Consider the following 20,546-nt stretch of genomic DNA (forward strand, 5'->3'; position numbering starts at 1 on the left):
ATGTTACTATAATAAAAGTAGGCTGGGCATGGTGACTCTCACCTGCAATTCCAGCATTTTGAAAGGCCAAGCCAGGGCCAGGCATAGTGGCTCATGCCTGTAAGCTGGCAGAGGTCAGGAGTTTGAGACCAGCCTGACCAACATGACGAAACCCTGTCTCTACTAAAAATACAAAAATTAGCCAGACATGGTGGTGGGTGCCTGTAGTTCTAGCTACTAGGGAGACTGAGCCAGGAGAATCGCTTGAACCCAGGAGGCAGAGGTTGCAGTGAGCCGAGATCATGTCACTGCATTCCAGCCTGGGCGACCGAGTGAGACCCTGTCTCAAAAAAAAAAAAAAAAAAAAGGAAGAAAGGCCAAGGTAGGTGAATCACTTGAGCTCAGGAGTTCAAAACCAGCCTGGGAAACATGGCAAAACCCCATCTCTAGAAAAACTAAAAAAAATTAGCCAGGTGTGGTGGTGCACGTCTGTAGACCCAGCTACTTGGATGGCTGAAACAAGAGAATCGCTTGAGCCCAGGAGGTTGAGGCTCCAATAAGCTGTAATTGTGCCCCTGCATTACAGCCTGGGCAACAGAGCAAGACTCTGTCCCAAAAAATAAGAAAATAAGAATAAAAGTAACTGATGCAAGTAAAGAACTTTAAAGTTTACAAAACATTTATGAATTGTCTTTCATATGTTTCCCCTAATTGATCCTCAGATGGACAATAATCCTCTGTAGCAACGTATCAGTGTGTCTAATTTGGAGATGAGGAAGTGAATTATTTTAAGAAGATGATTCAATTCTCTTTATCCTAGGTTCAGTTTATAATTTAAAAAAAATGAAGTCATTAAGATTTAAATCTGTTGAGAACACCCTAAGAGGATAGAAACATATGTAATATATTTAATAAAAATTCTCCGCAGGGTGTGGTGGCTCACGCCTGTAATCCCAACACTTTGGGAGGCCTAGGTGGGTGGATTACCTGAGGTCAGGAGTTTGAGACCAGCCTGATCAACATGGTGAAACCCCGTATTTACTAAAAATACAAAATTTAGTCAGTCATGGTGGTGGAGCCTGTAATCCCAGCTACTCGGGAGGCTGAGGCACAAGAATCACTTGAACCCAGGAGGCGGAGGTTGCAGTGAGCAGAGATCGTGCCACCACGCTCCGGCCTGGGCGACAGAGTGAGACTTTGTCAAAAAAAAAAAAAAATACATGCAAATTAGTGAAATCTTTAAAATATTTTGACAATAAAGTCTCATCTCTTTGGAAAATTCACTTTTAACTCATTCATTCTCACCTGTTTGTTGAGGGCCTATGATGTGTGCAACACTGATAGGTGCTAGAAAGAGGTGGAATCCTGGTGCTTGGCCCATAGCCTTAAGTTGATAATCTGAGGAAGAAAATAAAACACTAACATGTTAGCCTCAGATGAGGGCCAGTATACTAAACAAATACTTGTAGTTAGGGACTGGAAAGGAAGCATGTGTTACTTCCAAAGTGGCTTCTTTCTAGACTGGGCACTCGGCAGTTAGAGGGCAGAGTTGCTACCTGCAAAAAGCTTACGTTCTAGTGAGGAGACAAGAAAACAAACAAACAACTATATAATGAAGTATCAGGAACTGACCAATGCTAAGAAGAAACATAAATCAGGCTGATGGGATAGGCCTTGGTGGTGGCAGGGTGGATTTAGAGAGGGGTGGTACTGCCTTAGAGCCAACAAGGAGGGTCTCTCTGAGTAAGAGACAATTCAGAGACCAGGATGAAATGGAAAACTGAGACACGAATTCCTAAGCAACAAACCTTCCAAAGCTTATCCCAAAGAAAAGAAGAGAAGAGACAAGAAAAGAAAAAAAGAAAGAAAAGAAGAAAGAAAGCAAAGCAAAGAAAAGAAAAGTTAGGAGCCCATTTTGCTGAGAAACTCTTTTAAACAAGCTGCAAAGTACTTGAATCCTGCTCAATTTTCACTTCTAGGATTCTGCAGCTCATTCCCATAGCCTGTTTCTTCATTCTCCGTCACCACTTCTGTTCCAGTGGGCAGGAGAGAGCTCTGAAAACACACATGCACTCGCCCACATACCCACAGCTAGGCTGGATCCTGTGACAAGGAATATCACAGAAATACTCCCAGCCTCCTATACCTCTTCTACTTGCCCCCACACCCTGCAGAGTTAGAGTCCGTAGATAAGTCCTTGGGGTCTCCTCTTCTTCATCCTCTTTGTCCTCTTCTTTTTCCCACTCACTGGTGTCCAGCCATCCCCCTTCCTGTGGTGCCCCTCTCACTACATGAAATTCAGCTCTGAGGGACCCCATTCAGTCTTATGTCTCGGGCCTTAGGTGTAGGTAACTACCTTGCTTTCTGCCCCTTCTACGTTATCGACTTGTTCATTCAGGTTGAAATGATAAAATGTAGAAATGGGGAAAAATTAAAGCTTGAGACTTAACTAGGATCTAATCATGGCAACATGTGCTGTTGGGGCAAACATAGGTTGCAAGCACAAACCACAGCAGGACAAGGCACATGATACAAGTCTATGAAGAGCGTCTGCAACACGGTAAGAGCTAAGCTTGCTATATTTCACTCGACAATAGAACTCGTATGGATGTATTGCCTTTTAATAGACTGTGATTCAAACAAAACAACTATAGGCTGGCATATAGGCTGCCAGTAGGCCACCATGGTTCCCACACTAGGACTTGCCCCTCTGTAAATGGGGAAATCAAGGAAAGATCTTGAGCAGTGGGGGAGGCATGGTCAAGCAGTAGTTGAAAGGATTAATCTGGTGGCATCGTACAAATAAACTGCAAGAAGCTGAGCTTGCGAAGCCGGGAAGATATGGTTGAAGGCCATTGTGAGGAAGGATGAGGACCTGGACTACTTTAATAAGCAGTGGGAGTTTTTCTTCATTGGATAGAAAGAGATTGAAAATGATTCAAAAGGGCCAGTTGTGTGGCTCATGCCTGTAATCCCAACCCTTTGGGAGGCTGAGGCAGAAGGATCACTTGAACCTAGGAGTTTGAGACCAGCCTGAGCAACCTAGGAAGACCTCATCTATAAAAAAATAATAATAATAAATTAGCTGGGTGTAGTGGTGTATGCCTGTAGCCCCAGCTACTTGGGAGGCTGAGGTGGGAGGATCATTTGAGCTGAGGAATTCAAGGCTGCAGTGAGCTGGGATGGCACCACTGCACTCCAGCCTGGGTGACAGTGAGACCCTATCTCAAACAAAAAAAAAAAGGAAAAGGAAAAATCTACAGGCTTTGGTAACAAATTGGAGAGGGATAGAATCAAAATAACTAACTATATGGTTCAATCTCAGATAATGGAAGAAGGCTGGAAGCATATAAAGTTCAAGCAAAAGGTGTTAATCTGGGGAAAGAAAACACTGTTTGAGTTGTTAGGGTTCTGGTTCAGGTTAGGGTTAGACATCCATGTAATGTCAGTCCACCCGGCTGTTGGAATTACAGCAGCGGAACCCTTGGAGGAGGGATCACAATGGGAGCAATGTGGGATGAATGGGGATAAATGCTAAATCTGGGTACTGGAAATGATAAAGAGAGGGCAGAGCAAAGTCCAGAGGTTTCATCTTTGTGGAAGGTCTATATTCAGAGCAAAGAGGAAGTAGAAGCCCAACTCAAACAGGCAGATAAAGAGAGATCAAAGAGATGAGGGTGAGATACAGTTCCCTCATACCCAAGGAGACGGGGAGGTTACAGATAAGGAAAAGCTGAGAAAAATCACCTCTGATAAAGACCACAGAAGTAGCCCGGGAGGTGTTTGGTACGCTTGGAGTTAGTTACATTTGTGGGGTGGATGGGCAGAAGTCAGATTTCATAGCACTGAGGACGCAGCACAAGGAGAAGTTCAAGATCAATTCCTAAGGCAACTTGGCACTAAAAAACATGAAGTATGTTCTGAAGGCTTTACCCTGGGGATAAGGGAACGGAGGCGATAACAGCGGAAGTGGCAGCCACTGGCAATCCTTTCTTTCCATGTTTTGGCTTCTACTCCAAAGCCACTTATTAGTGCATTCGGCAAAAAGTTTCTTGTCCTTTTTGGAATAAAGCTCGGATCCTAAGCTCCATTCACACCTGTGTGATAACGAACCAGCTAGCACTGTAATCAGGAAGCATGCAAAGTTCTAAATCTTAGACCAGAAAGTGAAAGCAAAAATAAATTCCCCTTCAGTCAAATCTGCAGCAGCATGACTTAAGGTAATGTACCAGCATTTCTCTTGGGTTTGTCTTAAAAGTAGAATTTTTCAATGAGAATAATGAACTGAAGGTATAGAACTGCTGTGTTGAGAAGGTTTTGTAATCTAAGGCAAGGTTCTGGAGGACCGGGGGAAACTGGGCACGGCTGTATTAGAAAGTGTATGCAGTCGAGGGTGGGACTTGATCTAAGACTCTGCTGCACTGACTCACTCTCTTTCAGAGATCTTTTTGTCTTTTCTAAACATTCGTGACAATTCTTGCCTCTTCAATCCCAGGATGTTTTGTTCACTGCATTGCTATTTAAGGTACAGTGCAGTATAATAGAAAGCCAGAGGTCAAAGAGCTGTGTTTTAGTCCTGATTCTGCTTCAAACTTCCTGAGTGGATTTTGAGAAGTCACCATCCTGTTTCTTTACCTGTTTATTTAATTTAATTTATGTACTTATTTATTTATTTTGAGACAGAGCCTCGCTCTGTCACCGAGGCTGGAGTGCAGCAGCACGATTCAGCTTACTGCAACCTCCACCTCCCGGGTTCAAGCGATTCTAGTGCCTCAGCCTCCTGAGTAGCTGAGACTACAGACATGTGCCACCATGTCCAGCTAATTGTTGTATTTTTAGTAGAGACAGGATTTCACCATGTTGGTGAGGTTGGTCTCGAATTCCTGACCTCAGGTGATCTGCCCACCTCGGCCTCCCAAAATGCTGGGATTACAGACCTGAGTCACTGTGCCTGGTCCCGTTTCTTTACCTGAACACTAAGGACTTGTACTAGATGGTCTTTAAAACCCTTACTAGTTCTAAAGTTAAAGACTGTGTGAGTAAAGCTTTTCTCTCTACTCTTATCAATCAAGTACATCTCTGGGAGTGTCTGCTACAAGTAGGGGCAGAGCTACTCCTTCATTTTGGTCATTGAATGCAAGTTATAACCCCAATAATAATTTCCTATCCAACACTCATTACTTGCTTCCTATATGCTCCATGCTGTACTGTGCCAACTTCTTCACATGAATTATTTCCTTTAATCATACCAACATGAGGAAGATATAATTATTACACTGTTTTATGGGCGAGATAAATGAAGCTCAAAACGTCAGAAACTTTGCCCATGATGACACAGGTGAGGTTGGTGGACTTAGTATTGGAATCTGGTCTGATTCCAAAGCCTCAGACTCACCTAATAAGTCATTCCATTTTTTTTTAAACCCTCCAAAACTCAAGCTAATAGACCAATTATGAGTGTACTTATCAGAGGTTCTTGGAACATTGAGATTTGTAGCAGTAATTTAATGCTTGTTTTTCAAAAGGAGGGAGAAGTATCTTTATTTAATATTATTTTATTTTATTTTTGTTCCTTTAATAATACCTGTTATCTGCGTTAGTATTGCAAATTGAAAAATTGAAGTAATTATTTGAGTAATTAATACTGCAGAATTTGTTAAGGATTATAAAAAGAAGAAGCAGCAGAGAAAACCTTCATGGTTGCAGTTGGAGCAGTAAGGAGGTAAGTAAAGGCAGGTGGCAGGGTGAGAGTAAGAACTGATTCTCCTAAATTAACTATGCTGTTCATCCTAATTTTATATGTGTTGTAGCTTTACCCTTCAAAGAGTAAGAAACTTAGTTCTATTTACAAAGGTAGTAAATTCAGTTTGATTTAATTGTGCTTTCAAAAGTAGTGTAAAGGAAAAGAACTAAAACTTTAAAAAATTATGTAAGAATATTATAAACTCAAAATTTATTTCAAAGGCTTTTGACATGTTGAAAATAAACTGAGGATAAACACCTACCTTGACCAGCAACCTTTACACCAGTAGCCATAAAATGAGGCCATTCAGATAATGTTATTGAAAGAGGTGAAGTTCAATGTCATTAGTGGTAGTAATAATAATATCTGGTATCCAAAGAATATGGAATATATACAGAATATTCTTTGTGACTTATGAAGACAAAATAGAGATATCTTGCACAGTTTACTTTCAGGCATACTCTTAAAATTACACATGTGCCTGTGGTTCCAGCTACTTGGGAGGCTGAGGCATCAGGATTGCTTGACCGCAGGAATTTGAGGCCAGCCTAGGCAACATAGTGAGACATTGTCTTTAAAAAAAAATAAAATATGGCTGGGTGCAGTGGCTCACACCTGTAATCCCAGCACTTTGGAAAGCCGAGGCAAGTGGATCACCTGAGATCAGGAGTTCGAGACCAGCCAGGCCAAATGGTGAAACCCTGTCTCTACTAAAAATACAAAAATTAGCTGGGCGTGGCGGCACATAACTGTAATCCCAGCTACTCAGGAGGCTCAAGCAGAAGAACCACTTGAACCCGGGAGTCAGAGGTTGCAGTGAGCCGAGATAGCGCCACTGTACTCCAGCATGGACAACAGAGAGAGATTCCATCGCAAAAACATAAATAAATAAATAAATAGGTTGGTCACAGTGGCTCACGCCTGTAATCCCAGCACTTTGGGAGGCTAAGCAGGGAGGATTGCTTGAGTTCAGGAGTTTGAGACCAGCCTGGGTAACACAGGGAGACACCCCGTCTCCAAAAAGTAGCCAGGTGTGGCAGTGTGTGTCTGTAGTCCCAGCTACTCTGGAGGCTGAGGTGGGAGGATCACTTGAGCCCAGGAAGTTGAGGCCATGGTGAGCTGTGATCATGACTGCACACTCTACTCCCGCCTGGGCAACAGAGCAAGACCGTGTCTAAAACATAAATAAATAAACAAAAATTTAAAATATAAACAAATGTTAAAAACATTCAACATGCAATGAATTTACACATCTGCTTTCTGCTCATTGCACAAGAAGTCAGAAGAAATTCATTACATTCAATTTTAAGGTAGGGCTTTTTGGGGGAGTCCTAAAGGGTTTTTATTTGTAATAACCAGATAACAGCTTAATTTCTGCTTTATTTTATGGATACTTGGCATAATTCAGACAGAAATTACTTACTCACACATACTTTTTACATGTTTAAGATTTTATTTGTAAATTGAAATCTTTGTCTTCATGCTATAAGAGTGTTTTTTTTCTTCTAGACTAAATTCATATATTGAAAATATTGTCCAGACCCCACGTGACAGAACAGGAGCCAGTGCAGTGCTATGAAGAACTTCTGCAATGGTTAATTCACACAGAAAACCAATGTTTACTATTCACACAGGATTTTACTGCTTAGTAGCCATCTTGCTCCAGATATGCATTTGTTCTCAATTCTCAGTGCCATCTAGTCATCACTTTACTGAGGATCCTGGGGCTTTTCCAGTAGCCTCCAATGGGGAACCATTTCCTTGGCAGGAGCTAAGACTCCCCAATGTGGTCATTCCCCTCCATTATGACCTCTTTGTCCACCCCAATCTCACCTCTCTGGACTTTGTTGCATCTGAGAAGATCGAGGTCTTGGTCAGCAATGCTACCCAGTTTATCATCTTGCACAGCAAAGATCTTGAAATCACAAATGCCACCCTTCAGTCAGAGGAAGATTCAAGATACATGAAATCAGGAAAAGAGCTGAAAGTTTTGAGTTATCCTGCTCATCAACAAATTGCACTGCTGGTTCCAGAGAAACTTATGCCTCACCTGAAATACTATGTGGCTATTGACTTCCAAGCCAGGTTATCTGATGGCTTTAAAGGGTTTTATAAAAGCACATACAGAACTCTTGGTGGTGAAACAAGGTAAGAACTTGCTCAGGTAATTTACATTCTCTTGTGATAATTTCCTTATGAGTTACATCTCTTTGCCAGGAGCAGACTTCGGCAGCCATTTATGAGAAATCCAGTAAACTATGGGGAACCCAGAAGAAGGAAAACTCTACCATTCCTTAAGGAAACCACAGTAGAGATGGAAGACAGGACACAGAGGCATAAACAGCTGGAGGGTGAATAACTAGGAGAAGAGTACAGTATATAACTAATATGATGGATATGCTTATGTGCTAGGGAAAGAGACGGTCGGTGCAGAGAGGGTTGAAATAGGAAATGTTTCTCAAAAGAAGCGAGTCTTCATCTGGGACCAGAAGGAAATGTAAGTGAGATTGGGGTTGGGAGAGAGGAAGTGACAGAGTATACATTGCCTAGGTAACATCATGACTCACATAGAATAGGCAGAAATAAGGAACAAGTTTGTTTGGAAAATTGAGAAATATAGTCTATTTGATCAAGTCACATTCATTGAGCACAAACTATGTGCCAGGCACTGCAATAGGCACTGAATGTATCATGGTGGGATCTGATGGAACAGACAACCAGGGCAAGAAAATATATAAAACTGGCAAGGTAAGGGGCCAGTGTTATGAATGAAATAAAACAAGGTGCAAAAAAGGTAGAAAATGTGACTGAATATTGAGACTAACTCAGTTGACTGGGCAGGGAAGTGTTTGTTGAGGAAGTGAATTTAAATTGAGAGCTTTTTTTTTTTTTTAAGAGACAGTTGTGAGAGCATCTCAGGGCAAGTGCAAAGGCTCTAAAGTGGGATTGGTTGGGAGAAGAAGGTCAGTGTGAGCTGAGGAGAGTGAACAAGAGGGAGAAAGGGATCAGATCATGTGGAGCCTTGGGGCATCTTGTAAGGAGTTTTGACTTTAACTCAGATGGAATGGGAAGTCATTGGAAGATTCTGCTCTGATTTATGCTTTAAAAAGATCAAGTCTATGTGGAGGGAATGTTATAGAGAAGCAGAGTAATCATTTGGGAAGTTGCTGCAGTAGTTCAGGTAAGAAGTGGTGCTAATTTGGGACAGGCTAGTGACAGTGCTTATGGAGTGAAGCAATTGAACTTGGCAGTTATTTTGGAGGGCAAAATAACAGAGATTGCTGACATATTGGTCATGTGAGGTGAGGGAAAGAGAAGAATCAAGGATGCTTCATAGAGTGGACGGTTTGGTTTCCCAGGGCCAGGATCCATCTGGGAGGTAAGAAGAGTCTGGCTCAGTGCACTCTGACATTATATGAATTGTGTTCAATTGCCATTTGGAGAAAACTAAATTCCATGGCTTAACCACACAGAGGCATATTTTTCTCATGCAACAAGAAGTCCAGAAGTGGAGCAGCTCAGAGTTGCTATAGTGCTGTTCAGCGTCATCCAGGACCCAGGCTCCTTCTGTCTTTCTGCTCAGTCATCCTATGGCTTTCTTCCTAATACTTGCAAGATGATTGCTGCACCTCTAGGCATCAAGTCCACATTCTAGGCAGGACGAAGGGGGACACGGGGGAGAGATAAGGGCAAAAAGAAACATTCCAGTTGAATCTAACACTCTTTACAAAGATTTCGCACCCAACGACTTCAGCTAGGCCAGAATGAGTCATAGCCTCACGAAGTCACAGGGAGCCTGAAGAAGTGACTCCCTTATCTGGACTTGCTGCCTTCCTGAATCAAATCAGGATTCCACTGGAACCAAGGAAGGGGAATAGGTACCAGGAAAGTAGCTAACTGTGTCTTCTACATACCTGCTCTTCCCTTCTCCACCTTGGGTGCTCACTGCACAGACTCCAGCCATCCACGGAGGGCAGCTCTTCCCCAGGCTCATCTCTTTCCATATTCCCTTGGTGACACTTCCCCTCATTGCAGCCACAATCCTCAGGGACTTATTCTCAGGCTCAGCATAGTATTGGATGGGAAAAGTATCAACCTCTTCTCACTAAGGCACCACATAAACAATGACGGCTTTTTTCACTTTTTTCAAATGCCAAAGGCCCCATCCAAAGGACATACATCTTAGGGATACTATTCTGAGGGCTCTGGGAGAAGAGATGGGGAGATATTTGGAGTAAAGCTGGAGAGCTTTCCAGCATGCCTCCCATGATTAATTGCAGGCTATTCCTGATGCTTCTTATGGTTAATTAGTCAGTTCCCCTCATACTCAGTCACCTAGTAGGTCGGACATGTATGATAATATACTGCACAGTGTCAATTGAATCTCTCTTTCTCTCTCTTTCTTCCTCACGTCTTCATCTAAAATACACAAATAATTCAGTTGATGGTGGTTCTTTTGAGATGCAGAAAGTCACACGTTGCCTGTAGAGCTCAAATTAATCATGTAAGCAACAAAGATTCAGTTTTTTTGTTTTTTCAATGTAGACTCATTACAACCAAAATTTCATGTGAGTGAAAATTATTCTAGCCACTTAGAATTCCTTTACATTTGCAGAAACTGCTACCAAATACAAATAAAACCTTGAGGCCACAAGTGAATCATTTACATCCCTAGTCTCAGTTTCCCAGCCTGTGGCATAGAAATAAAGTAAGCTGAAGTAAAATATGCTGACAGCTTCTCTTTTTGCCCTCCTGATCTCTCTCTCCCTCTTATTTGAGCTATTCTATTCTCCCTTCCTTTTCCAGTCAAAATCTGCTCTCCAGATTCACTTCTTAATTGAAGCTTAATGTCCAAGGAGTAAATCTGCAACCGTACAGTTTCAGGCATATCCAGGTGTTGGGGTAGAGAAGTTTGTCAGAGTATACATCTATTATACCTGTCATCGTCTGAAGAGTGCCAAGCAGAGAGAACTAGAAGTACCTGGGGACACAGGTGCAACAGAGAGATCGTTAGCCAACAATGGTACAAGAATATGAAAACCCAGCTCCTTGCCTCCAGTGGGGGACATGTGAAGGCATAGTTTGCATCCCAGAGCAACATGGGAATCAGGTTGATGCTAGGACTTTGCCTGGCCTGCACCCTTGCCTGGCTTCTCCCTTTTCCCTGTCCTGCTTCCTTCACTCCCTTACCTGTTTCTCCTGGCAGGATGTTCTCAGTAAGTCAGGATCTGCTTTCTGGAAATACATCTTAGGACATCACTCATCTACACAATTACTCAAATGTCTGCATGAGGCCCTTTCCGGTTTAGAGACGGTACTGAACGTTTAATTTCCTAGTGAATTTTGAAGCCATGTAGACAACATGTGTACTATCTCAGTCATTTACTGGCCTCAGATCCTGCTAAGGTCGTTCAAGTTGTCTGAGCCTCAATATCCTTGTTTGACCTGAGTATGAACGAAATAGTGTAATTAGGGTTCCCAAAACAGGGCATTGCTCATGATTCGTGGCTGCTAAATAAGATTTTACCTTCATTTTCCTCAAAGAGACAGTTGAGATTCACAAAGATTGCAGTTTGAGAAATCAAGTCTATTACCCTGAGGTTTGATAAGCTATTTGCTAAATGTACAGATTCATTTCTCTTCTTGATTTCACTTGCGCATTTTGGCTGGGGGTGGGTCTTTTCACAGAATACTTGCAGTAACAGATTTTGAGCCAACCCAGGCACGCATGGCTTTCCCTTGCTTTGATGAACCGTTGTTCAAAGCCAACTTTTCAATCAAGATACGAAGAGAGAGCGGGCATACTGCACTATCCAACATGCCAAAGGTATTTCCACTTACAGAAACTTTTAGAAATTGTTCTCAAGTTGAGACTCAGTCTTTGTTTGTTTTTTAAAATTACTTTCAGGATTTCAGCCATTAATTTGTTTTTATCTATTTATCCATCTATCTGTCTGTCTGTCTACCTATCAATCATCATCATTTCAATCCTTCTAGACTTTAACATCATTCCGTTTGGGGCATTGTTACAGAGCTTTTTTTTTTCCCAAGCAAAATGATTTATATTTTGTGTTCATATGGAAACGGTATCTTAAATCAGTGTTTCTTGGCCAGGGATGAAATTCAGAATCTCCTAGAGCAGCACTTCTCAAACTTTAGGGTGCAGATTCACGGTCTGAGGATCTTGCTAAAACTCAGATTCTGATTCAAGAGGTCTTGGGGTAAAGCTCGAAGCTCTACTTTTCTAACAAGCCCCCAGGTGATGCCACTGCTGATGGTCCAGAGACCCCTTTTGCAGTGGCAAGGACCTCAGGGACCCTGCAGGGCCCCAAGCCAGGAAATTCTGATCTAGAAGTCTGTGATGGAACTTAGAAATCCCCTCTTTTAAGTTTCACAAGTAATTCTTAAATTTGTGTATGAAAATTATTAATTGTGATTATACAACTTTTTTTTTTTTTTTGAGACAGAGTCTCACTCTGTTGCCCAGGTGGAGTGCAATGGTGTGATCTCGGCTCACTGCAACCTCTGCCTCCTGGGTTCAAGTGATTCTCCTGCCTCAGCCTCCCAAGTAGCTGGGATTACAGGCTCCCACCACTACACCCAACTAATTTTTTTTGTATTTTCAGTAGAGACGGGGTTTCACCATGTTAGTCAGGCTGGTCTCGAACTCCTGACCTCAGGTGATCCACCTGCCTCGGCCTCCCAAAGTGCTGGGATTACAGGCGTGAGCCACAGCGCCGGGCCTATACAATTTTTTTAATTGAAAGAGAACTTTGGGACTCTTATTTGGCTCATATTAGTACTCAAAATACAGAGACTCTGGAAGACACTGTAGACCCTTTTCCTTGTTTGATACTTCCTCACTAATGATGTGCTTGCCATTTGTGCTGTTGAACAAAATGTAAAATATTTCTGTAACACTGCTTGGAAAGTAGAACAAAAATAGAGGCTTTCCTGACAGTGCTTCAGAAAGGTGGAGCACAGGAGGCAGCAGGTCATCCACAGCCAGCAAGTGGCCGCACGCCCATTTTCCTCTCTGCCTCTACAGATGCAGGAGAGAAATGAGCCCATAATCTAGATGCTGCATCTCCCCAGATTTCTACTTACTGCTGGAAAAGACGTTTGCTTTGAAAGACTGGCAGAGCGGACCAAAGGAAAAAGTGGCAAACCTCCATGGGACCCATAGCTCAGTTTTTCTGTGATTGTAATAGATAGCAGTTTAATTAGCCCTTCATTTTCAGGTAGCAACAAGTTGCTACTTTGATACAACTTAGGACATCACTCATGTACACAATTACATCTTTCCAACAGCATGTTCGTTTCAAGACAGTGTACCATTGAAGTAGCTTTCCTGGAAGTTTTTTATTAATATAATTTTTTATCTGAATAATCATGGTGGGTAAAGTAAAAACACAGCCCTTTTCATAAAAATAGAATGCAAACATAAATTGGTGTTATCATTATTATGCTAGAATTTAAAATTTATATCTCAGAAATCTCCAGTAATTTCTCATGTTTAAGGGAAAGAAGCAAACACTTTGAAAATATTTTCTAAGGTCCTTGAATCTCTTCTTTGCCCAGTTGACTGAAGCAGCTCGCTGGATCATGCCCTTTTCAGCAAATACTGATTTAACATTCTGCTTCTTATAAACATTGACCAACCCAGGCTCGCATGGTTAGTCAAAAAAGGAGAACTGAAGTAATGTCACAATCATACTCTCTAGATAACAGTTGTAGCACCTAAGCTGGGTTATGTAGACTGGTGGGAAGAAACAATACACACGCAGTTCTCAATTTCCTTAGTTAAGAATGCAGGATTTAAGAGAAGTGAGGAGGCACCCAAGTGCTAGTAGAGGCAGCATATCTTTTGGACACTCATTCGTCTCTTTCATCCTGTAAGGAAACACATACTCACTGGTGACAATTGCTATGCCAGTAAAGTACTGCTGGTATTGAGAAAACAGCCAAATCCTTGTCTAGCAACCAGTGTTTTGTACTTGGAGCTTACATCACCATCCTGGAAGAACTTACACTAATACCCCATACACGTCCATTTAGGACAATGTTAATCTACATGGGCCACTCCAGGTTTCTGAACAAAACTCAGCTTCCATGGACTATATCGTCTTCATCTAGGGGGAATAAACCATAGCAAACACCCATTTGCCTCCTAACTATCTCTGCCATCAGCCTTCTAGTAGCCCAGACTGATTTCCCCATAGTCTCACAGCCTCACCCCTCCACCAGTAACCCCTCCACACACTTGACTAAATGGTTTTGCTGCTGAGTTTGGTCAGAAGACCACCAATACCCCAGCTCTCAGTCCCCACCATAAGACGGCATCTCCTCTGCTGGGAGTGGATAACCAGAGAACATTGGTTGAATCAGATTCCTAAAAACGGAGACTGTTGTTAGGGAAAATTAATTTGCTGGATAGAGTTTTAAAAAGTTACAGCCCTGTATATACTTCTACCTTTCTTAGAGTATTTGGTCAGTACCTTCTTCTTTATTGAAACTTAGAAATAGATTTCAAATAGAATTCAGTAAAATTAAATTCTGTAGAATTTAATAGCAAAAACATTTGCCATCGAAGTAGACTAGATAATTTATGATAATGCTTCAAGCTATTTTCTCTCACCAAAGCAAACTGTAATCTTCTCCAACATGTCAAACATGCTTAATAAGCTGCAGTCGGCATCATCACAAGCCTGACTCCCAGAAAGGGCTCAGGGAGAGAGGTGGGGAAGAGCCTGTCTAAGAGTTGTGACTAGCTGGAAGAAAATGTTTTCAGATTTTTGAATCTGTACCCATTCAGTATTTGGAGGCATTGTACTATGGTGAAGACCATCTCTGAGACAAGCTGCCCAGACCAAATGCAGATGGAATTCAGTCATTACCCAGTGATCTTGATGGATGCAGCTGACGAGACTGCAGGCTGAAAAGCGTCTGCTTCCTCAGGAGATGGGCAGAAGCTTAAATTACTAATGACCTCCTTGGCCTGATTGCTTTCATTGCTGAATCAATGAAGCAAAGATAAAATAAGACCGTGACTCAAACTGTCATGCCGCAAGTGGGAGAATGAGCATCATCTTTGGAATCACACAGTCACCATCCACATCTTGGTCCTACCGTGGAACTAGCCATGTGATCTCCAACAATTCTGTGAACCTTTCTGAGCTTCTGTTTCCTCACCTGAGAAATAACAGCAACCTCACACCCACATAAGAGGTTTAAAAGATAATGTGAGGCCTCTAGTTCAGTTTCACTTCCTGTTTCCTTTTTCCACAGAGGTGTATTTCTTGTACAACAAAGGGAAAGGGGCCATTATCTGGTATTTTACTTAAAAGCCCAGAAGCTGAATTGATGCCAGTGTTGGAGAGTATTGCATTTTAAGAAAACAGAAATAGCTAATATTTTAGTGCTTTCAATCAACAAAATGAGATTTGGCATTTTTGTGCTTTGGGGATCTCAAAAGCAGGGCTTTGTGTCTTCAACAGAGTGCCAGGGTAAAAGCAATAGAGGTAAGAGAGGCCACAGAATACTAGGAGAGGCCATTGCTCTCCTAGGAGGTCATCAATTGTCCTTGAGAGTATCAGGCTTGCCTCTAACACTCACTTGACATAAGTCATAGGCACGGTTGTGAAATACTCCAGTTTTCAAGTACTGATTATTCCTTTTTGTTTCTGTAGGTGAAGACAATTGAACTTGAAGGAGGTCTTTTGGAAGATCACTTTGAAACTACTGTAAAAATGAGTACATACCTTGTAGCCTACATTGTTTGTGATTTCCACTCTGTGAGTGGCATCACCTCATCAGGAGTCAAGGTGAGACTGAGTTCTAATTTTCTACGCAGTGCAGAAAAGTGTCCTGAGAGCAGTGAACTTTTATTTTCTCATGTTTTTCCTTATTATCAAAGTATTATGTTTATATTACAAAAAGAGATAGATAAAAAACTAAATTAAAAATTATCCAGGCCTGGCGCGGTGGCTCAAGCCTATAATCCCAGCACTTTGGGAGGCCAAGACAGGTGGATCACGAGGTCAGGAGATCGAGACCATCCTGGCTAACATGGTGAAACCTGTCTCTACTAAAAAATACAAAAAACTAGCTGGGCGAGGTGGCGGGCGTCTGTGGTCCCAGCTACTCAGGAGGCTGAGGCAGAAGAATGGCATAAACCCAGGAGGCAGAGCTTGCAGTGAGCTGAGATCTGGCCACTGCACTCCAGCCTGGGTGACAGAGCGAGACTCCGTCTCAAAAAAAAAAGAAAGAAAGAAAGAAAGAAAAAATATCCATAGTCTTGTTACCAAGATACAACTACTGATAATATTAATGGAAGCCTTCCAAATATTTTCTATATGTATGTCAGCATATACAGGTGTACATAGTAACAGTATTTACTGACTATATATATGTAAAGGTAGTTTTCAAAGTGTGTATATATATATATATACACACACACACACACACACACACACAGACACACATACCCTTTGCAAAATAGTATATTGACTATTTTAACCAATTTTTCATCAAAATAGTAACAGTATTTACTGACTATATATATGTAAAGGTAGTTTTCAAAGTGTGTATATATATATATATATATACACACACACACACACACACACAGACACACATACCCTTTGCAAAATAGTATATTGACTATTTTAACCAATTTTTCATCAAAATATGCCATAAAAGTTGAATGTCACTAAAAATTTTAAATAATATTATATTAATATTTCATGGATGTTTAATAAGGATTTTAAAATCAGCACCTTATTTTTGGACATGTATGTTGTTTCCCACTTTTTTTTTTTTTTTTTGGAGACAGATTTTCACTCTGTTGCCCAGGCTGGAGTGCAATGATGCGATCTCAATTCACTGCAATCTCCACCTCTTGGGTTCAAGTGATTCTCCTGCCTCAGCCTCCCAAGTAGCTGGGATTACAGGCACGGGCCATCATGCCCAGCTAATTTCTATTTGTAGAGATGGGATTTCACCATGTTGACCAGGCTGGTCTTGAACTCCTGACCTCAGGTGATCCTCCTGCCTTGGCCTCCCAAAGTGTTGGGATTACAGGCATGAGACGCCGTGCCTGACCGTTTCCCACTGTTTTCTTTTTTAACTTTTTTCCCTCAATGAAAAAAGGTCGTTATAATTTTTAGAGTCTTCATTGTTTGCAAAAACTTACAATACCTAATGATTATCTTTGTAGTTAAATATTTGCAAACATCAGTGGACACATTAAATACATAAAAAAGAACTTCTTATCCCAAGGGACCAAATTATAGACATAAAAACATCTTTAAAGAGTTATAAAATAATGTTTTTGAAAAATGGGTATAGGGTGGGCACAGTGGCTGATGCCTATAATCCCAGCATTTGGGAGGCTGAGGCTGGCAGATTGCCTGAGGTCAGGGGTTTGAGACCAGCCTGGCCAACACGGTGAAACTGTCTCTACTAAAAATACAAAAATTAGCCAGACATGGTGGCAGGTACCTGTAATCCCAGCTACTCGGGAGGCTGAGGCAGGAGAATCGCTTGAACCTGGGAGGCAGATGTTGCAGTAAACTGACATCATGCCATGCACTCCAGCCTGGGTGACAAGAGTGAGACTTGGTCTCAAAAAAAAAAAGAAAAGAAGAAAAAAGAAAAATGGATATAAAATATCTATTACAATTTACATACATGTTATGTTTATGAATAGGTAGATATATGAGTTGTGTAGCTACACATACACATCATGGCACCTCTGCACTTATGTATGTATATATGCATAGACATGGATGTGCAGGAGGTGAATGGCACTTCAGAGGACAGGTTCCTGTTAGCCTCTTTGGATTCACATCCCAGCTCTACAACTTTCAGCCTGGGTGATCAGGAGCAAGTTACTAAATCTTTATGTGTTTTTATTGTTTCATCTATAAAATGGCACCTGCTTCATAGAGTGGGTGCAAGTATTAAATTAGATTTTATGTGTAAGCATTCAGCACAGTGCCTGGTAAACTGTCAAAAAATGGTGGCCATTTACATTTTCTCCACATGAAAGTTTTGAAGGACTTCAGTTAATTCAGAGTGTAAACATGGGTCATGAAATAAAAGTAGCCCTATACTTGGAAGGCAATAAAATTTGAATCTAATTCTATTTTTTTCTACTTGATAGCTAGTTTCTTTGGGGGAGCCATTGAACATATTTGAACATTTCTTAGTTTAAAGCAAACTTGACAGACGGCAGATCCAATAAATTCTTCATGGCTTCCCTACGTAGGTCTAGAAGAAACCTATGTTTTATTTGAATTGTGTTTGTGGTCATTATTTTGGAAAGCTAGTTGTCAAGTGCTAAAGATATCATAGAGATGAACTCAAGTGGGTTCATCTCTATGATATACTTGGGTTATGATACGATGGGTTAATATGATTTGAAAGTTACAGATGAGCACTGAGGAAATGGATTGTAATAGAAGGTCCAGGGTGTTTGTAATTTTCAAGACTGACTTGCTTTAATACGTCACAGAAACTCTTATCCTTATTGACAACATGCTTAATGGTATCTTAAAACTTTCTTGAAAAGATGCAGTCTGCCTTTCTGTGTGAGAGGGTTATCAGAAATGGAATTTTGCCAGGGAGCTGTCATTCAAAAACCTCTTCTGATCCACATTTCCCAGGTGTCCATCTATGCATCCCCAGACAAATGGAATCAAACACATTATGCTTTGCAGGCGTCACTGAAGCTACTTGATTTTTATGAAAAGTACTTTGATATCAACTATCCACTCCCCAAACTGGGTATGTTCAAATTCCACATTATTGTCTTCATTTTTGCTCATAGAACTTGCTTTGATTTCTTCCCTCTTTCTCTTTCTGTGGGACTTAAATGAGCACTGAGGAATTCAGTTAGCCCAGGAAAAAATAATTTGTTCCTCAGAGATGATTCTTGATCGTAGAAAATAAAATATTTATGAGATGCCCCAATAGTGTGGATCATTTCTGTATTCTTTTATCAGGTTTAATGCTAACATATCTGCATTGCACTCTTTCCCAGGCCGATCAAAAAGGGCACACGCTGGAGGCTGGTACGGAAGCCAGGTAGAGGGCCCTGGAAAGAGATGGGGAGAAAAAGAGAAGGAAAACAGTGACTGTTCTGTTCAGAATAAGGGTCTACATGTCCAAGAGTTCATCATAGGAATGCTCTTTGAATATTTGTCTACCACAGTGATGCTGTGGCTCCCTGTGGTGGACGTCAAGGCTCTCACCCATTATGTTCCTCTTCTATGGGAGGGAAACACACCTCCCATCATGCTGCTTTTCTATGCCCCAGCAGCACTGATTAGAGAATAGATTTTCCATTATAAAATACACACACACACACACACACGCGCGCGCGCACACACACATTGCATATTAGAATTAGAGGGATTTCGGGAGGAATCGCTATACCTTATTTGTACAAGGTCAGCAATCTTTTATAAAAGTTATCAAAAGTTTATGCAGAGAGAGAACTGAAAACTGTGCCTCCATCTGTTATCTATATTGGGCACTGAGGTTGGATGGTAAGACTGTGGAACAGATTAAAAAAAAATTGCAGGAAACAGATCATCTGGGTGTGGTAGTAGGTCTTTACATGAGATGATACTCACAGTCTATCTTGCTTTTAATTTTCTATCTTAAAAAATAAAAACGTTATTTTTAGAATGTTGTAGAGAAGCGACCCCCCACCTTTTTGACACTAGGGACCAGATTTGTGGAAACAATTTTTCCACGAAGATTGGGGGAATGGTTTTTGGATAAAACTGTTCCACCTCAGAGCATTAGGCATTAGATTATCATAAGGAACACGCAACTTAGATCCCTCATATGAGCAGTTCACAATAGGATTCGTACTCCTATGAGAATCTAATGCCACCACTGATCTGGCAGGAGGCAGAGCTCAGGCAGTCATGCTCTCTCGCCCACCGCTCACCTCCTGCCATGTAACCCAGTTTCTAATAGGCCATTGACAGGTACTGGTCTGCGGCCCCGGCATTGGGGACCCCTGTTGTAGAGCATATAAAAACTGTGAAGAAAGTTTCATAGCATATAAAGATTAGTGCTTGGGGTTTCTGATAGTGACAAAACAATTTTTTTCCTTTGGAATTTAAGATACACTTCTTATCCTGTCCTTTCTCACCTCTTGCCCCCAACTCCAATGCATTTTCCTTCCATAAACTAAAAGGGACCTTCAATTGGCATACAGTTCTAGGCTTAAAAAAATTAAAAGCTATATCCAGGGGCTTATTTTGATAGTTCCTGAGTCTTACTCTATTATTATTGTGCAGATTCTACATACCCTTTAGGTCAGATATACTAAATCCCATTTATACATAATTTACTGTTGTACTTTAGGTCAAAAGTCAAGGAAAGATTAATAACAACCATCAACCATATTAATGCATGTTCTTGAGAAATGCAGTCTTAAAGAGCATATGAAATACCTTTAAGACTAACAGAGAGGAAACATGCAGCTTAAGAAAAAATAGAGCAGATGTAAGTCCCACTACTATAAAATCATCAACGCAATTTAGAAGAAAAATCATTCCCACATTTGAAGTGCTAGTGAATACTAATCTTTATTAGCGCTAATTTGGTTTTTGATTGTGTTATGTATACTTGTTTTTAATCTACTAGAATTAACCAGTATTAACTCCAGACAATGTAATTATAAGCCAAGTGACTTGGTTCATTTTGAACTTTTAAAAAATTATCTTTTTTTCCAGCTAAACAGAACATTTTAGCTAGCAGAATTCAAAGACTAAATATTAGCCAGAAATTTTTTAGCTTACGT

At 41.0% G+C, this 20,546-nt stretch overlaps 1 protein-coding gene across 2 annotated transcripts in view; it reads left to right on the forward strand.

Moving 5' to 3' along the window:
* Positions 1 to 7,305: 7,305 nt before the first annotated feature.
* Positions 7,306 to 20,546, forward strand: part of ERAP2 (endoplasmic reticulum aminopeptidase 2) — a 43,717-nt gene continuing 30,476 nt past the window's right edge. The window contains exons 1-4 of one of the 2 annotated variants that reach the window (XM_011944298.1): positions 7,306 to 7,870; positions 11,411 to 11,549; positions 15,412 to 15,546; positions 18,391 to 18,511. In XM_011944298.1, the coding sequence (XP_011799688.1) occupies positions 7,314 to 7,870; positions 11,411 to 11,549; positions 15,412 to 15,546; positions 18,391 to 18,511 (952 nt within the window). In that variant the 5' untranslated portion in view covers positions 7,306 to 7,313. The remainder of the gene's footprint in view (positions 7,871 to 11,410; positions 11,550 to 15,411; positions 15,547 to 18,390; positions 18,512 to 20,546) is intronic. The other variant, XM_011944300.1, reaches the window with a different exon arrangement.

Source organism: Colobus angolensis, unplaced genomic scaffold (genome assembly GCF_000951035.1).
Source record: "Colobus angolensis palliatus isolate OR3802 unplaced genomic scaffold, Cang.pa_1.0 Scaffold23, whole genome shotgun sequence".
Lineage (NCBI taxonomy): Eukaryota > Metazoa > Chordata > Mammalia > Primates > Cercopithecidae > Colobus > Colobus angolensis.